The following is a 17,201-nucleotide window of genomic DNA, read 5'->3' on the forward strand; positions in this document are numbered from 1 at the left end:
ACGCATGCATTATTTAAACAGCATACCTCCAAAGTGACCCAAAGCAGCTTTATTTTGGCAGTCTGTATAGGGCCAATGTCTCTGGAGAACAGGGTGCGAATCCCCGCTCAGCCATGGAAACCCATTGGGGTGATCTTAGGCAAGTCACACCCTCTCAGCCTCAGAGGATGGCAATGGCAAACCCCCTCTGAAGAAACTCATCAGAAATGATTTGAAGGCACACAACATAGACAACAATAAAGAAAAGTACATTACCATCCAAAATCCACAAAACAGGGATATCTTTATTGGAACAACCAAAATGCACAATATAAATGTTGTGGGCTTTTGAAGCTCTACTGGGGCCACAGAGGTGGGAACAGGACATGTCCTACATTTCAATCTCTGGTCCATAAACCATTCCAAAATGTCCTACATTTCCAGCATGATGAAGAATCATGGACTTATATCGCTAAGAGTGTTTTTAGCTTTTATTAGCAAATGTCCTACAATTTTCTGGAATGTCCTACATTTTGTGTTTAGGGACATCTGGTCACCCTGGATGGGAATCCTGCAGCTCTCCTGATTTGGTTGGATTGCAACTCCCAGCAGCAGCCCACATCAGCACATGGTTGGGGATGCTGGGAGTTGCTGTCCAGCCACATATGGAAAGCCACATGGCTCCCACTGGAACAAATCCTTTCTAAGGGCAGGCAGCAACTGTAACCTGGACCATATCTGCACTGGAGAAACAATCTGGTTTGACACCTCTTTTAACTGCCACGGCTCAGTGCTATGGAGTTCTGGGAATTGTAGTTTTGTCAGACATTTAGCCTTCTGTCAGAGAGTGTTCTGGTGCCACAACAAACTAAAATTCTCAGAATTCCATAGCACTAAGCCATGGCAATTAAAAGTAGTGTCAAACTGGACTATTCCTGCAGTGTGGACGCAGCCCTGGAAACCCTATTCACCTGGGCTGCATCTGCACTGTAGAAATAATCCAGTTTGACCCCACTTAAACTCCCATGGATCAATGCTGTGGAATTCTGGGAATGGCAGTTTGTTGTGGCATCACAATGATGGAATTCCATGGAATTCTGGGAATGGCAGTTTGTTTCTGAGCCACAACAATCTACCATTCCCAGCATTCCACAGCATTTAAAGTGGTCTTAAACTGGATTATGTCTGCCCTTCCTTCCCACAGACTATATTCTTTTCCCTCAGGGAAAGAGAGCCTTGCACTGGCCCTTTAAGGCCCGCCGAGGTCACGTGGGCCTGTGCAAAAAAAAAAAAAGGAAGGGAGATGAAGAAGAAAGGATGACGCACACGGGGCGGTGAGGAGGGGGGCGTCTCCCCCCGAACGCGTGGTCGTACCTCATTGGCCAGTCCCAGGGTCCAATCAGAAGCGGCCATCTGGGACGCCAACGTTCGGGGGCGGTGCCCAAGCCGCCGTGAAACCGTCCGTCCAATGAGAGCACGCATCTGGCTGAGGGGGACCAATCAGAACGTGGCGGGGGCGGGCCTTCGACTGAGCCCGGTATAAAAGCGCTGGGAAAGCACCCCGCCGGCCGCAGTCGGTCGTCCATCTCGCAGTGGGAGGTTGAAGCGCGGAGGCTTTCTCTGTGTCCCTCTTCCTCTCCAACCAGGCGCCTCTCGCCAACAAAATGGGTCCCTTCCTAGCTTTCTGCTCCATGCTGGCGCTGGTGTCGGCGGGGCCCGCCCAGTACTTCAGGGAGGAGTTCGGGGATGGAGGTGAGCAGGGGGCCGGAGGGGCTGGGGAGGGTGGGAGATTGGAGTAGCACCGTTAAAGGCGCTTTACGACCAGGGTTTATCATCTCAGGGCGACAAAATGGAGGACCCTGGAGGGAAAATGGAGGACAGGAGCCAAGGAAGAGAGTGGAGATTTAAATTCATAGCAGGGCGAAGCAGGTGTCCTAATCGCAAAGGAGGACGCAGGAATGGAGGACAAGACCCAGGAAGAAAGCCAAAAACACTACATATAGAATATACACAATATATATTATAGTTATGTATTTGGGGCATGATTGAGGAGCATAGGCTTATATCTATAGATATATGTAGATACGATATTATAATGTAGTACATATATGCACTGTATTATATATATAATTGTATATTATACACAATAATATATATATAGTGTTTGTGTGTGAGCCCGATGCTCCTTAGTCATGCCCAAAATGGAGGACGTTTTGGGATTCTAGCAGCCAAGGAGGACGAGGCACTGGCAAATGTAGGCAATCTATGGCCAAATAAAAGCTTAGAAACAATCACGTAATTATAAATTTGTATTTATGCCCATGCCTCTTAGTCCTGCTCAAAATGGAGGACGTTTTGGGGACTCCTCCGGGACACAGAAGGTGGAAATGTAGGACATGCCCTGGGGGAAAGGAGGACATCTCTTCACTCTGATCCAAGGAGGGGCAGATGTCCCATTTATTATTGCTTATAAATGTCCTAACTGCCAAGGAGGACAAGCACCATAAAAATGAAGGGCGTTTGAGGAAAATTCAAGGAGGGCATCCCCAAAGAAAAGCCCACAACACTCCTATAAAGATAAAAAGTGTGCATCTTAGTCATGCTCCAAAGGGAGGGCATTTTGGATATGAAGCTGAAATGGAGGATGTGTCCTGGAAAAGGAAGACCCTTGGTTCCCCTGAATATGCTTCTTAGCCATTTTCTAAACCAGTGATCCCCAAACTGTGTCCTTCAGCTCCCAGAATCCCCAGACTAAGGCTTCTGGGAGCTGAAGTCCAAAATCTCTCACAGGGCACAGTTTGGGGACCACCATTCTAAAAGGAAGACCTTTTGGGATTCCTCCTGGACAGAAGGCTGAAATGGAGGACACATCCTGGGAAAGGAGGGCCTCTGATCACCCTGCTTCTGGGTGTCCTCTTCCTTCTCTCCTCTTTCTCTTTCTAATCCCCCTATGCCAGGCAGATCAGAAGTGGTCTCTGAACCTCCCCAAGATGAGCCACCTCTAGAAGTAGGACCTTCAAGGAAAATGGAAGACAGTCCTGAACTAAAAGCTAAAGACACTCATAGAAATATAAATCCATGCTGCTTAGTCCTGCTCAAAAAGGAGAGCAGGGCGGGGGGAGGAGGCTGGTTGGTAGCCCCGGCTTGGGGAATCCAAGAGTGGATAGGGTTGGGGATGGACATTGATTTCTTCCCCCCCCATCTTTGATGGGGGACATGGAGGCATATATATGGTTGGTGGAAGGCGGTGATCTTCCAGGGAAGGTGGAGGGGATCTTTGACAGATAACAAAAATCCATGTTTTTCACATTAAAATCCCTGCAGTTCTTGCAACTGCATTGTGCATGGTTCTCTTGCAAATCCCATTTTGAGACAAGGTGGGGTACGGATCCAGTAAATAAAAATACGGAATCATTTGTATGCAGAGAGATGGGATTTGTATTTGAAAATGACTGTGGAATGGAAGCCCACTGAGTGACCTTGGGCAAGTCACACTCTCTCAGCCTCAGGACGGCCATGTCAACCCTCTCTGAGTGAACCTACCAAGAAAACCCCAGGATAGGTTCGCCTTAGGGTCACCATGAGTCAGAAGGCACACAACGAGAAACTGGAGCCATGTGTCCAAAGGAGGGCGACTATAATAGTGAAGGGTCTTGAAACCATGCCCTATGAGGAACAACTTAGGGAGCTGGGGATGTTTAGCCTGGGGAAGAGAAGGTTAAGAGGTGATATGATAGCCCTGTTTAAATATCTGAAGGGATGTCATTGAGGAGGGAGCAAGATTGTTTTCTGATGCTCCAGTGATTAGAACACGGAACAATGGATGCAAACTGCAGGAAAAGAGATTCCACCTGAACATTAGGAGGAACCTCTGACAGTCAGGGCTGTTTGACAGTGGAACAAACTGTTGTGGAGGCTCCTTCCTTGGAGGTCTTTAAGCAGAGGCTGAATGGCCATCTGTCAGGGGAGCTTTGATTGTGAGTTACTGCATGGCAGAATGGGGTTGGACTGGATGCCCTTTGCGGTCTGTTCCAACTCTATGATTCTATGAAAGAAGTCACTGACACAGATGTGTGCTGATAGGATTGCTGATAGCAGTGCATAGGGTTGTTCAGGTGCTGCAGCAGGTAAAAGTGTGAAAAAGAGAGAAAGCTGTGCCTCTGGCCAGGAGCTGATATGCAGTTCCTGTAAAATGACAGGGAAAATACAAGAAAGGCAATTTAACTGCTTGATTTTGGGGGTGGAAAAGGGCCGTGTCCTGAAGGAGGAACCCGGGAAGTGCCACCTCATGATCCTGTTGCCTTGTTCTTCTTTAAAGTGGTGACCAAAGACATATATTGCATCCATTGAGTTGTGGTCCTTAAAACCCCTTCTTAAGAAGAAATAAAAATTTTGTGTTCTCTCTCTCTCTGTGTGTGTGTGTGTGTGAGAGAGAGACAGGAAAAAGACTGTTGTGTCTAGTGTAGAGGAGGGATACACTGGGGAGTTGACAATTACAGCCTAATCAATGAGGGCCATGGGGACATTGGATGTGGACTAAATAGCTCACTGAGGGATGTCTCTAGCACACACATACCGCCCATTGCTGGAGCATCGAGAGTGACAGGTGGATGGTTCAATGATGATAGGGCTGCACTGTGTCTTTGTAACATACAGAAATGTTTGCTCCATAGCTGCCATTTCTCCACAGTATGCAACATACAAGCAGCTAAATCAATAGAATTATATATCTGGGACAATGGGAAATAAAGACAGGTAACAGCAGTTGGGGGTTGGATGGCATTGTTAATGCCTGCTACTCTAGTGCTGGTACTACAAAATGCAAGAGTCCCCTGAGGCCCTCGGATAGGTTTAAATAAATTGGGCAAAAAGCATTGTGTATCCTTGGGCCAATCTAATTATTTTAAAAATTTCCAAATAACGTTTTGTCTGATTTCAATCCAGGGCAGGGAAACAGTAGTAAAAGCAAACAGTCACCTTCTGGCTTCTGCTTATAGAGTTCATTTAGGCTAAATTCTCTGCACATTTGCATGGGAATAAATACCATTGAACACAGTGGGAATTGTGTCTGGATAAGCATATGTATGGGAGTGTGTTGATAAGATCTTCCCTTATGTATCATCATAATACATTGCACACATATTTCATTTTCTGAATATAAGTTGCAATACACTGTCCAAGGGGGCAGCTGTGTCCTTTTTTGCCTTTGTGGGGGTTAGGGAGAGGTAAAAGAGTAAGGTCCAGTCTACATTGCAGAAACCATCCAGTTTGACACCACTTTAACTGCTCTTGCTCAATGCTAGGGAATTTTGTGATTTGTAGCTTTGGGAGACATTTAGCCTTTTTCTGTCAGAGTGCTCTGGTGCCACAATGAACTACAGTCCCCAGGATTCCCTAACACTGAGCCAGGGCAATTAAAGCAGTCTCAAACAGGAGTATTTCTGGAGTGTGGATTGGTCCTAAGTCTAGCTGCTACTGCTATTTTGTGATAGAATACTATAACAAATATCCAGTGCTATTTTTAACTAGAGCAGTGATGGTGAACCTTTTAGGGGCTGAGATCCCAACCTGTAACCCAAAACCCACTTATTTAGTACAAAATGCCATGTCCATCTGGCTTTCTAGTAACAAACTCTGGCAAATTCTGTGCTGAGGCAATGGCACATGTGCCCACAGAGAGGGCTCTGAGTGTCACCTCTGGCATGCATGCCATAGGTTCGCCATCACTGAACTAGAGCATCTTAGCATAATAAGATGGTGAATAGAGTGTGATCATGCAATTTGCTCTCTTGTGATCTGATCAAGCCACCTTTTTCATTAAGTGCTTGTTTATATTTTGATAAGGTGGATGTTCTGGTTTTACAGGCAGTGGTAACTTAAATTGTAGATGAGGCTTAGGCTTTTTTGCACATTGACATGCTCACAATAGAAACACTTCCTACTCCTAATTAGCTTTGGTAGTTGTCCATTTTATGTTGCCATTCTGTTTAGTAGGGTGTGCTGAGATGAGTGGAGGAAGAGCCACAGAAATGGAGAACCATTTAATATAAAAAGGCTCAATAATATAACAAGTGAACCATGTGCAGATCATACGGCTGACATGAATTGTATGATTGAAAACAGTGGGTGCAAGCTGTGCTGGAGCTCATTTTAAATAAAGTCCTTGAAACATTATTCCCATTTGGATTTGCAGTTTAAACTGCCTGTTGTCTGTTTCTTGTAAATATCCATGGGTTGTACTTGAAATTAGTCAGATACTATCATTTGTCTGTTGGCCACTAAGTGTCATAGTTGAGTAAGGATCTGAATTCAGGCCATTCTTGGTAGTCCAGAACTATCCACCACATCAGCCTCCACCAGCCTTGCTTTGCTCTAAGAAGTTACATACTTTCAGTTTACTTTGCTTCAGTCTGAATGGAAACCATTGATACACTGAAGGTTTAATAACAACAAAGTGTTTACATAATTGGTTTGTGACTAAGAATGTACAAAATAACAGCAAAGATGTATTTCTAAAAATTGCAAACTTGCTATAAAAATAGAAAATCATTTGTAACTAGAGGACAAAAATAGCTGGTCCTCACACATTGTCTTGAAAAGAACTGATTTGGCTTGTATTCTTTTAGTGAAGCAGAATTATGTGCAGTGTTTAAAACCAAATGTTATTGAAAGATGCATAGTGATTCAGTGGAAGTTTTATTCCCCCTTTTAGATGCCTGGACAAGCCGTTGGGTAGAATCCAAGCACAAATCGGACTATGGGAAATTTATACTTACGTCTGGCAAATTCTATGGAGATGCAGAAAAAGACAAAGGTAAGAGAATGTGCTGCAGGGTGTGTCCTTTTAACTCAGTGACAGGTGAAACTGTAAAACTGAAAATGCTGACTGTAATGCTATATCAGTCTGACAAAACATCACTTGAATTCTGTACATTGAAACGGCCTTACAGCATATGGTGTCTTTATTTCTTAATATTGGCTGGCTAAGAACATTGTATTGCCATTAGCAGGCTTTGCTTCATTACTTTTGTTGGGGAAAATCCTTTGCCAAGTATTTCAAAATGGCTCTCTAGTGCACTTTGGCTTCTAATGTAATAAAGTGAGGAACTTGGGATCTTCCATATGCTAATGAATTATTTTATTTCTTCCATCCTGCTTCACCATTTCCCAGGCTATTTGGGATTAATGAAGAGTTTGGTGAAGGCATTAATTACATGTTTCATTTTCCCAGGACTTCAGACAAGCCAGGATGCTCGCTTCTATGCTATCTCTGCTCATTTTGAGCCTTTCAGCAACAAGGACAAGACCCTTGTGGTGCAGTTTACAGTGAAACATGAACAAAACATTGACTGTGGAGGTGGCTATGTGAAACTCTTCCCTTCAAGTCTGAACCAAGAAGATATGCATGGGGATTCTGAATACAACATCATGTTTGGTCAGTGTTTCTCAGAAAAAGAGATTTCTGTGATAACTTGACATTTATGTGGGGGATGTTTAATGGAAAACAGTGTCCAATGAACTTTGTCTATAGTACATTGAAGATTGCAGCTTGTAGGTCTTGTAGGTATAAGTAGGCATGTAGGCAAGTAGGTGTGTATGACTACTATGAAGGGTGATATTGGGCTTGCCATGGATGCCATGCTAGTATTGAACACCACTGTACATTAGTTAATTGTGCTGAGCCTTGGCATCGTACCTAATTTGAGGGATATAGTGTTCTCCTTGCTAACACTAATATATTAGTGAATCTCTTGCCTTTGGGTGGGAACATTGCCTAAGGATGCATTTCCTTGGGAGTCAGTTATTGGGTTGGTGAGGTGGGTCAGTGATAGATGTAGTCAGATCTGATGATGGACGGGGTCAGCCTTTATCTGCTACGTGCTCATTTTCTTTCTTACCCACTCATGTGCTCCTTGCATTTGTCGATACTTGCATATTGTGCTACATCCATCCTTTCATGCTCAATCCATTTCCTGCCTCCCATAAATCTCAGCCCCATGTGCCACCAATGAGATTCCCCCCTCCCCCCAGCAGAATTACTGTGCAGGTTGGAAGAGAGGAAGCAGTTGACGTATGCCTTGCCATCTACAGCTGCAGTTCTGAAGCCTGGTGTTAAATATGCCAGTTAGGTTGAAATGAAAAATTACCTAGTCTCCATGAACAGGCTCATTTTGAAGCCTGATTGCTTCATGCAGGCAGGGGTTGCCTTGAGAGGAAATAGTTTTGTTGGTTCCTTCCACAGTGGACAAAATGGGCTTTCCTGAAGGGTATTTCTTTTTTCTAATAGGTCCAGATATTTGTGGCCCTGGTACCAAGAAGGTTCATGTTATTTTCAACTACAAAGGCAAAAATGTATTGATCAATAAAGACATCCGTTGTAAAGTGAGTATCTAGTGATGTAAGGTGGGTGGTATTCATTACAGCACTTAGAAGCTTAATAATATTAACATTCTAGAGTATGTCCAGAGGAGAATGAAAAAGACACTGGAGATAAATCCAGCAGGGAAAGTTTCTAACAACTGAGCATGTTTAGCCTGAAGAAGAAGCTATTAGGAGGCAGTTTGGTAGTCCTCTTCAAATAAGAAGGGTTACCACATATGTGAAGAAAGTTCTGGTGAACATGTCTCTAGGGAACAAAGCATGCATGTTCAAAACTGATCTGGTTGGAGAAAAAGAATGTGTTTTCCTCAATATAGTTTCTCTTGACAGGATGATGAGTTCACCCATCTCTATACCCTCATTGTTCGACCTGATAACACTTATGAGGTGAAGATTGACAATAACAAAGTTGAGTCTGGCAGCTTGGAGGATGACTGGGATTTCCTGCCTCCTAAGAAAATTAAGGATCCAGAGGCAAAAAAACCTGATGACTGGGATGAAAGAGCTAAGATAGATGATCCTGAAGACTCAAAGCCAGAGGTAAGGGAATGCTAATTCTCTTCCAACATCTGTATATGACATTTGAGACCAATAGGAGCAAAATGATAGGTCTGTGTCCCAAGCAGCGTACATGCCAAGCTTATACAATTGAGGAAACAACTAAGTTGAGGGAAGAGATGATAGTGTTCAGGGTCATTGTAAGATGAGATGGTAACACTGAGAAGGCAATTAATGGCTGTGTTGGAGACTGATTTGAAGTAGTATTGATTTAAGTTTGAGGAAATTCTGCCTAAGAGTCTTGGATTTTCTTAATTCTTTTTACAGGACTGGGATAAACCAGAGCATATTCCTGATCCTGATGCCAAAAAGCCTGAGGACTGGGATGAAGAGATGGATGGAGAATGGGAGCCACCAGTAATCCAGAATCCAGAATACAAGGTAAGAGTGATGAGGGTTTCAATTTTTGGTTTGTTGATTTTAAAAACCTCACCAATTCAAGGTATAAAAGGATCTTCTTAAAGGCATTATCCTTTCTTGTGAAGCGGAATGCTTGCTACCAAGGTAGGTTTGACTTTCAAATAAATAGAAAAAAATATGAAATAATTTTGTTTTGGGAAAAATATATTTAGACATAGACTGAATTTCTTTAATTGGTTGGTGGTCCTAATGATGCCTCAGTTTAGGCTTTTTTGCTGTTGTGGATGTTGCTCTCTGTTACAAACATACCACTATTTCAAAAGCCTTATAGTTGTAGATTGTATTTGTAAAATTGGGTTTCACCCTCTTGCTGGAATATGGTCTTGTTCCTTGGATGTGGTCTAGGTGCAAAGCTGAAATTGGTTTCTGAATGTAATGACTAAAATAAGCATATGGAAATGTTGGCACTTCTCTCCCCCCCCCCCTTCTGATTGCTGAAGTGAGATATGGAATGATGGGTATAGTTGACTAGCTGTAGCCAAGAAAGATAAATTCACACTGGAGCATGCACAGGGCAAATAAATGTAAACTTAAACAGTTGCTTCTGATTATTAAAAAAGGAGAACAGGGAATAGAGATTCTCTATGTGCTTTCCACTTGATGGCTTGGTTTCACATTTCAGATGTGGTCCTGGGTTCAGCTCTGAACCTGGATGCTCAGGTTTGGCAGTGACTTAATGTTTGCACAAGTGAGAACAGTTCACCATCTGGGCCCATTCTTGGAAACATCAGCTCTACATGGGCTGTGTCTGAAGTGTCCAGAAATTTCAGCTCGATTTTGTGGTGGCAGCTGTGTGGTGGCAGTGTTTGTTCTGGGAGTAAAAAGGAGGCTTCCACTCCACCTTAACAGTGGCCCACAGAGGATGATCTGGTATTGTACAAGGCTTCATTGTTCGCTTGGCTTTGCTGCCTGCTGGCTTATGGGCACAATAGTAAAAGTCATGTGTATGGCCTATATACTGCAAGCTTGTCTGTGTGGTGAGCTCTTTGGAGGAAGATCATCTCTTGGTCCATTAGAAGCATAGAAGCAATAATAATATTGGGGGCAGCAAAAGTTAATATATGTAATTCTACAGATACAGTACGTAAGAAGAAGGGGTGAAATGCAGAAATGGGATGCTTTTCAAATAAAAGAATGCACAAATTCGTGAAGGGTTTAGAATGGGGCAATGTCTGAAGACATTGTTAGTCTGAAATGCCCATTGGCTGTAACCAGCATAGCAGATACAGTCCCAAGTAAATCTGATAGGCCACAAGTTGTCCACTCCAGTTTAGAATTGGGATAGCCTGATAATGTGATGGGTGAGATTTGTCCCTCTCCCAAGCCTGTGACTAGTGGAAAAATCAAATATATTTTAAGTGATAAATAGTCCATAGTTCTTTATTCAAATGCCTTGCACACAAAAAAGAAAAGAACACATACCAGTTCTTGGATTTCCTGTTTCAATGCATGTCTTTTCCAGGGAGAGTGGAAACCTCGTCAGATCGACAATCCCAACTACAAAGGAAAATGGATTCATCCTGAGATAGATAATCCTGAATACACACCTGATCTCAACCTGTATTCCTATGAGAATTTTGGTATCATTGGCTTGGACTTGTGGCAGGTGAGTTGTCTTTTTCTATTTCCTGACAGACTTTGTATAAAACAGAAAGCCAGTAGATAATACAGAACAACAGATATCCATTTATTACCAGAAAAATAAAAGGTGCAATGTATGTATGAAAAATAAACATGCCATAGTTTTAAAATCTGCAGTAGATAAATGTGTTTCATAACCCTTTATAATCACTGTATCATAAAACACTTTGAAATGAAGTGGGTTGGATCAAGACTTAATCATACTTACATTTTGTAATTGTGGAATAAACAAATCATGACTGACTTCATTTTAGTGAGTCTGTTTATAAACATGACTAAACTGAGTTCTAGCTCAAAATAAATAAAACAATAAGAAATAGAGGCCACACAGATAAAATACGGTGTCTGTAATAGCATACTTGACCACACTGGCAGTCTTCTGAAGCACTTCACAGATTTAAATTGTAAACTGTTTTGAAAATTTTTTTTAACAGAAAAGGATAAAGTGTAAATGATATAATCATATAAACAGCATAGTATAGAAAGCTCTTATATACAGACTGAGATTCCAAAATAGAAGAAAGATGTAATGAAGGTGATAAAAGTATGACACACAACTTTTAATGGGCCCATAAGTGTAACAAAATGTTCCCAGATCTGTTCCATGTTTCTCCTCCTTTCCCTTCTGATCTTATTTTACTTTCCCAGGACAAACATTAGACTTGTCTGAAAACGTATTGATCCAGCGCTGTGTAGTGGTTTGAGGATTGGGCTCTGGAGGCCAGGGCTCAAATCCCCACTAAGCCATGGAAACCTCCTGGGCCCATGAAACATCAAGAAAACCCTCTGCCCTTGTTTTAGCCTGGAGACTACTTCCTTGCCTCATTTTTATCCAAGTATTAAGATCCTGGGGGGTGGGGTCATTTTTGATATTATCACCATTGAATAAACATTTTATGGCAGGGGTGAGGAACCTATGGTCCTCCAGGTTCTGACGAATTACCATTCCCGTCATGCCTCACCACTAGCCAGGCTGAGGGAATTTTAGCCAGGCTCTTGAGGGCTTGTTTGCATCTCCTCTTGTTATGGTGATGCTACATGCTTGGCTGGCATGATGGGAATGGTAGTTAGTCAGAACCTGGAAGGCTGTAGGTTCCCCAAAGAGTGAAAGAGTGACTGCTTTTCAGGTGATTTAACTTTCATTGAGAAGGTAAATTGGCTCCCTTTCTGTTGGCCTTAGTCCAGCAGGCAAATATTTGTAGCAAGACAGACCTTTGGCATGTAAACAAGTCTGCTGTTAAAGGCAATTTCAGTGTTTGGGTGCTAGTTATGTCTGACTGTGTTTATCTTCTGTTTTTTATTAAAGATTTTTGTAGCAATTAAATGAATAAGCACAATCTATAACAAAGGCTTTGAATGCACGTTAATATTTGTTTTATATTACATCTTAAGATTTTGTTTTTATCTGTTTTATTACACTGGCTACCATTTTTGTTAGAAAGGTGGGAGAATATTAAATAAAAATAGCAAATTTCCCATGCTTTCTTGAATTTTTCTTTTTTAAAAATTTTAATTGCTTCACAGATACCAAAACACCTTACATTGGAAAATTAGAGCTCATGGTTTTTGGTTTTATTTCAGGTCAAGTCTGGCACAATTTTTGACAATTTCCTGATCACTGATGATGAAAAGTTTGCTGAAGAATTTGGCAATGAAACCTGGGGTGCCACTAAGGTGAGGCATTTAACTTGTCTGATAGAGAAGAGTCAGCACTACTCTGGTGCCTTGTATTACCTAGCTTTGTAAAATTTGTAATTTCCCAGGCCAGTTTGTTATACATTGCGATGGATTTGGTCAAAATCCCTTTCTTCTTTAAATTGATAGAGTACTTAATATACTGAAGGCTAAATCTAATTTTCCTGTGGTGCATCTTCAGAAACATAGCATTCGCCCCTCTTTCTGTAGGTTATGACAGAAATGAAACTTCTTGGAAATTGATGTGTGAACACTTGTAATACCTATTTTATTAGTAGGAATGATTTGAGTGGTCCTGGATGTGTGTCCCACAAAATGGTGTAATATGAATGAATCAGTGCCTTGGACAAGGCTGTAGTGCAGTAGTTCCTAAACATTGGTTCTTCTGATGGTTTGGACATCAGCTCCCAGAATTCAACTGTTGGCCAAGCTGGTTGGGACTTCTGGATGTTAAAGTCCAAATCATCTGGAAGACCAAAGTTTGGGAATTTCTGCTGTAAACTCTAGTTGCTGTTTTAATCACCTAGCCGCATGGCTCCCAAAACATTCAAGCAGAATACTAAGATGTGACTCTGAGGTATATGTGCTTAATACAGAGTTTCACCAAATGTAATGAACTATATAACTCACAGCATTATTCATCACTATCTTGACTGGCTAAGATTGCTGGCAGGTATTGTTCAATGTTTGAGGTGCCACAGAGCTCCTACCTGTTAGAGGTTTAAGTTTGCCAACAATATGATTGTTTTACTAGTGGGGTGGGCAAAGTGGAGCCATCCAGATGTAGGCAGGCTGAAACTCCCATCATCCCTCATAGACACAGCCAACAGTAAAGAATGCTGGTAAATGAAGTCCACCAACCTCTAGAAGCCCACACTTTGCTCACTTATTTTCTGCTGGTTTCCAATTCTGTGCTTCTGATAGCTCATACAAATAACCTTGCTCAGTTCATATACGTTTCCCTTTAAACTGCCAATAGGATGCTGAGAAGAAAATGAAAGAGCAGCAGGATGAGGAACAACGAAAGAAACAAGAGGAGGAAGACAAGAAGAAGAAGGAGGAAGAGGGAGAAGATGATGCTGAGGGTGAAGATAATGAGGAGGAAGATGAGGAGGAGGAGGAGGACGAAGAAGAAAAAGAAGAGGAGGAAGACACAGAGGGCCCACTGAAGGATGAGCTGTGATTGAGGGTTGTTGGGTGTGCTTGTTGGCTGAGCCTTGTCCTGGACCTGTACCACGCAGTCCGCTTGGTTGAACCCAACTAAGGAAAGGGGATAACAGTAATGTCTCTATGAGACACAAGAACTTTCTTTTTTTATTGGTGTGTTTGTTTGTCTTAACCCCCTTCCCAAATACCATCAAATTATTCATTCATGTCAGTAGATGGGAACTAGCACCTGCATCCTGAAAAGGCTAATTTGTAGGAATTAAAACCTTTTGAATTGGGGGAAGATACCATTGACCCTTCTTTTTTTAAAAAAAGGTAGCCACTTTTTCACTGAACGTTGTCTCTGTTGACCCTCCACAAATGGATTTCCAAAAAGCAGAACTACCTTTCCTTTCCTGAGGTTTGCCCTTACCCTTGAAGGTGCAGGGAACTTCAAATAGTAGTTTCTTAGTCCCGTGGGTGGGTGGGTGGGCGGGCGGGCATGCTGGGGTGGGAAGATGTGAGGGCTTCTTCCAAGTCTCTCTATCAAAAAAAAGAGAAGAAGTTGAGGCAATTAGTATTGTATATCTCATTCTAGGGAGAACATGGGTATGAGTAATAGTCCTTTGTGCATCAGACAAATCAATTTGGTGCTATTTAAAAGCACCAAATGTAATGAGCCAAATTTGGCCTAGTATGCCAACCTGCTTAAGTTTTTATCCTGTTCCCATGGTGAGGTAGGGGCCAGTATTGCAGAGCTTCAGCTGAAGGATCAGTTGGGCGGGGGGGATAATTTCTGCTTGTGTTCAAAAGGTGCATCTTCACACAGAAATCAAGGAATGAAGTTGGGGGGGCTTTTGGAGGCAGAGACTTAACACCAGAGGGGGTCATCTCACTTGTTCACACTTGAATGTATGAAAGATTGAAGACAATTTCTATTAAATTAAACTTACGTCTGGCCCATAAGTGATCTATGTTGTCTTAATTGCTCAAGAGTCTGGGTGAAGTCTAGGTGTGCAACAGGCTTGTCAGTTGTATAGTGATGCGGTCTTGCTGGGCTGACTTAGCAGAAAATGGCTAAAGCGGTATTATAGCATATCTAAGTTATTTAAATTGGTTTAAAGAGGTTCAGCAAAATCAAATATTGTGGCCTGCTTGGGAATTTATAGTACTTAGTAATTGATTTTTTGGAATGGGGAAATATGTGATTGAGGAGGCCTGTCTTGGTACTGGGACAGGAAAATTTTCCCAGCCTCTGGAACAGGAACTGGGGGTGAGATGTGAAGTTGTATGGGTGTCGAACAGGCTTTCTTAAGGCAGGAACAGCATTGAGTAGGTACAATGTCAGTTGGGATATACCACATTTCCTGTTGTAGAATGGGTGGAAAGCAAATGCTGCTGGGAAAAGGAGTCACTGAACACATGTCCCATGAAATTCCTACTGCTTGAGCTGTCTGCAGTGTGAAGTAGATAAATAGGCTATTCATCTTTAACTGCCACTGATCATGTCTGCTTTAAAATGACTAAATAGCCATTTCTTAGCTACAGCCGACCCTCCATGACCATGGATTCAAGCATCCACAGCTTGAAAATACTTAAAGATATATAAATGGTTTTGCCATTTTAAGCAGGGGATGCTATTTTAGTATGCTGTTATATTTAATGGAAATTGAGCATCCACAAATTTTAGTATCCATGGGGAATTCTGGGACCAAACCCCAGCGAATACTAAGGGACCATTGTATTGGAGTATTTGTATTTTTGGTACTTAATGCAGTTTTATTCTCTTGTCTGCAATATAAGCAATGCACAACTGATTTGGTAATACAGCAATATGCCCTCAAAACATGGCAATTTGTGGTCTGACAATAATTTAAGAGACAGCATGGTCTAGTGTTGAGCATTGGATGACAACATTGTTCAGTTTCTCATTAAACCTATTGGGTGACCTTGTGTGAGCTTCACACTCAACATCAGAAAACTGATAGGGTCACCATTAGCCGGAAGAGGATCACAACCACCACCAGTTTATTTGGCCTGGAAAATGTTACTGTAAATACCCTTGGTATCTGCTAGGGTTTGGTTCCAGGACCCCCTGTGGATGCCCAAATCCATGACTGCAGAAATCCTGTTAAGTACAATGGCTTAGTAAAATGGTCTCCCTTAAATAAAATAGCAAAACCAAGGTTTGTTTTTTGGATTTTGGATTTTTAAAAAATATTTTAAAGCCCTGGATGGTTAAACTCATGAATATGGAAGGCCATCTGTATGTCACTAATCATACCTCCCCAGTCACAGTGCTGGGAGGCTTATAGAAAGCCTTCAAGTGTCCTATTGAACATTCAGATCTTAAAATCTTTCAGATAAGTGTTAAAGGGGGTGTTGCCTCTTAATGATCCACAAGGCTAAATATGGTTTAGGATACCACTAGTCAAAGCTATGGTCCCTAGACCCATGCTGATCACAAACCAGAACTAGGCCCAGCAAGTTTCCAAGGATTGTACTCCTATATCTGGCAAAGTGGACTTGGTGTTGGACTACAGCCCTGGATCAGGGTGACCAGATGCCCTAACCGCCAAGGAGGACAAGGCACCACAAAATTTAAGATGTTCAAGAAAAAGGTAGGACATTGCAAAATAGTAACTAAACATTTGTGAGCCACCATGGGTACCCTCTGGGAGAAAGACAGCATACAAATGAAATCATACAAGTTAATACTTAATCATGCTCTGAGGACATTTTGGAATTCCTCCTGGACAGAAGGTTGAAATGGAAGACATCACCCTGCCCAGCAGACCTGGGTTCAACTCCCAGCTTAGCCACGAAGCCTGCTGGGAGATCATGGGCAAGCCACACTCAGCCTCGGGAAGGCAATGGCATAACCACCTCCAAACCTTGCCAAGAAAACCCTTTGAGAGAGTTGCCATAAGTCAGAAACGACTTGAAGGCACCTACACAGTGGTTTGAGTGTTGGACTATGACTCTGGAGACCAGATTTCAAATCCCAGTTCAGCTATGTAAACCCACTGAGTGACCTTGGACAAGTCACTCTGTCAGCCTCAGAAGAAAGGGGGGGGGGGGAACCAGGATAGGTTGACTTTAACTCGGAAATGAAGACACACAACAACAGCAGCAACAGCAGTGTGGGTTCAGCCCTATTTCAGGAAGGCCACACTTGGAATGCACTAGATTTCAGGCTCCTCCTTTTCCAACCTTCTGTCCAGGAGGACTTCCAAAATATACTCCATTTTGAATGTGACTGAGAAGTGTGAATTTATATTTCTAGGAGTGTTTTGAGCTTTTATTGGGTATTGTCACAAATGTCCTCTATCTTCACTGCATCTTGCGCTCCTTGGCAGTTAGGACATTTGGCCAGCCTGGAT

At 42.4% G+C, this 17,201-nt stretch overlaps 1 protein-coding gene across 1 annotated transcript; it reads left to right on the forward strand.

Annotated features, from left to right (window-relative positions):
- The first annotated feature begins 1,558 nt into the window (after positions 1-1,558).
- On the forward strand, positions 1,559-14,784 carry CALR (calreticulin). Its single transcript, XM_089487336.1, has 9 exons — positions 1,559-1,731; positions 6,692-6,793; positions 7,211-7,414; positions 8,267-8,361; positions 8,689-8,898; positions 9,184-9,297; positions 10,799-10,942; positions 12,559-12,651; positions 13,652-14,784. The coding sequence occupies exons 1-9, from the start codon at positions 1,644-1,646 to the stop codon at positions 13,853-13,855; spliced, it is 1,254 nt and encodes a 417-aa protein (XP_089343462.1). The 5' UTR covers positions 1,559-1,643; the 3' UTR covers positions 13,856-14,784.
- Positions 14,785-17,201: the final 2,417 nt, after the last annotated feature.

This window comes from Sceloporus occidentalis, unplaced genomic scaffold (assembly GCF_023333645.1).
Source record: "Sceloporus occidentalis isolate IW3139 unplaced genomic scaffold, rSceOcc1.0.p SCAF_1, whole genome shotgun sequence".
NCBI lineage: Eukaryota > Metazoa > Chordata > Lepidosauria > Squamata > Phrynosomatidae > Sceloporus > Sceloporus occidentalis.

Coding starts and splice junctions, on each gene's coding strand:
- CALR (XM_089487336.1), top strand. CDS start 1,644: ATGGGTCCCTTCCTAGCTTTCTGCTCCATGCTGGCGCTGGTGTCGGCG. Junction 7,415..8,266: donor TGAATACAACATCATGTTTG/GTCAGTGTTTCT, acceptor TTTTTCTAATAG/GTCCAGATATTTGTGGCCCT. Junction 9,298..10,798: donor TCCAGAATCCAGAATACAAG/GTAAGAGTGATG, acceptor TGTCTTTTCCAG/GGAGAGTGGAAACCTCGTCA.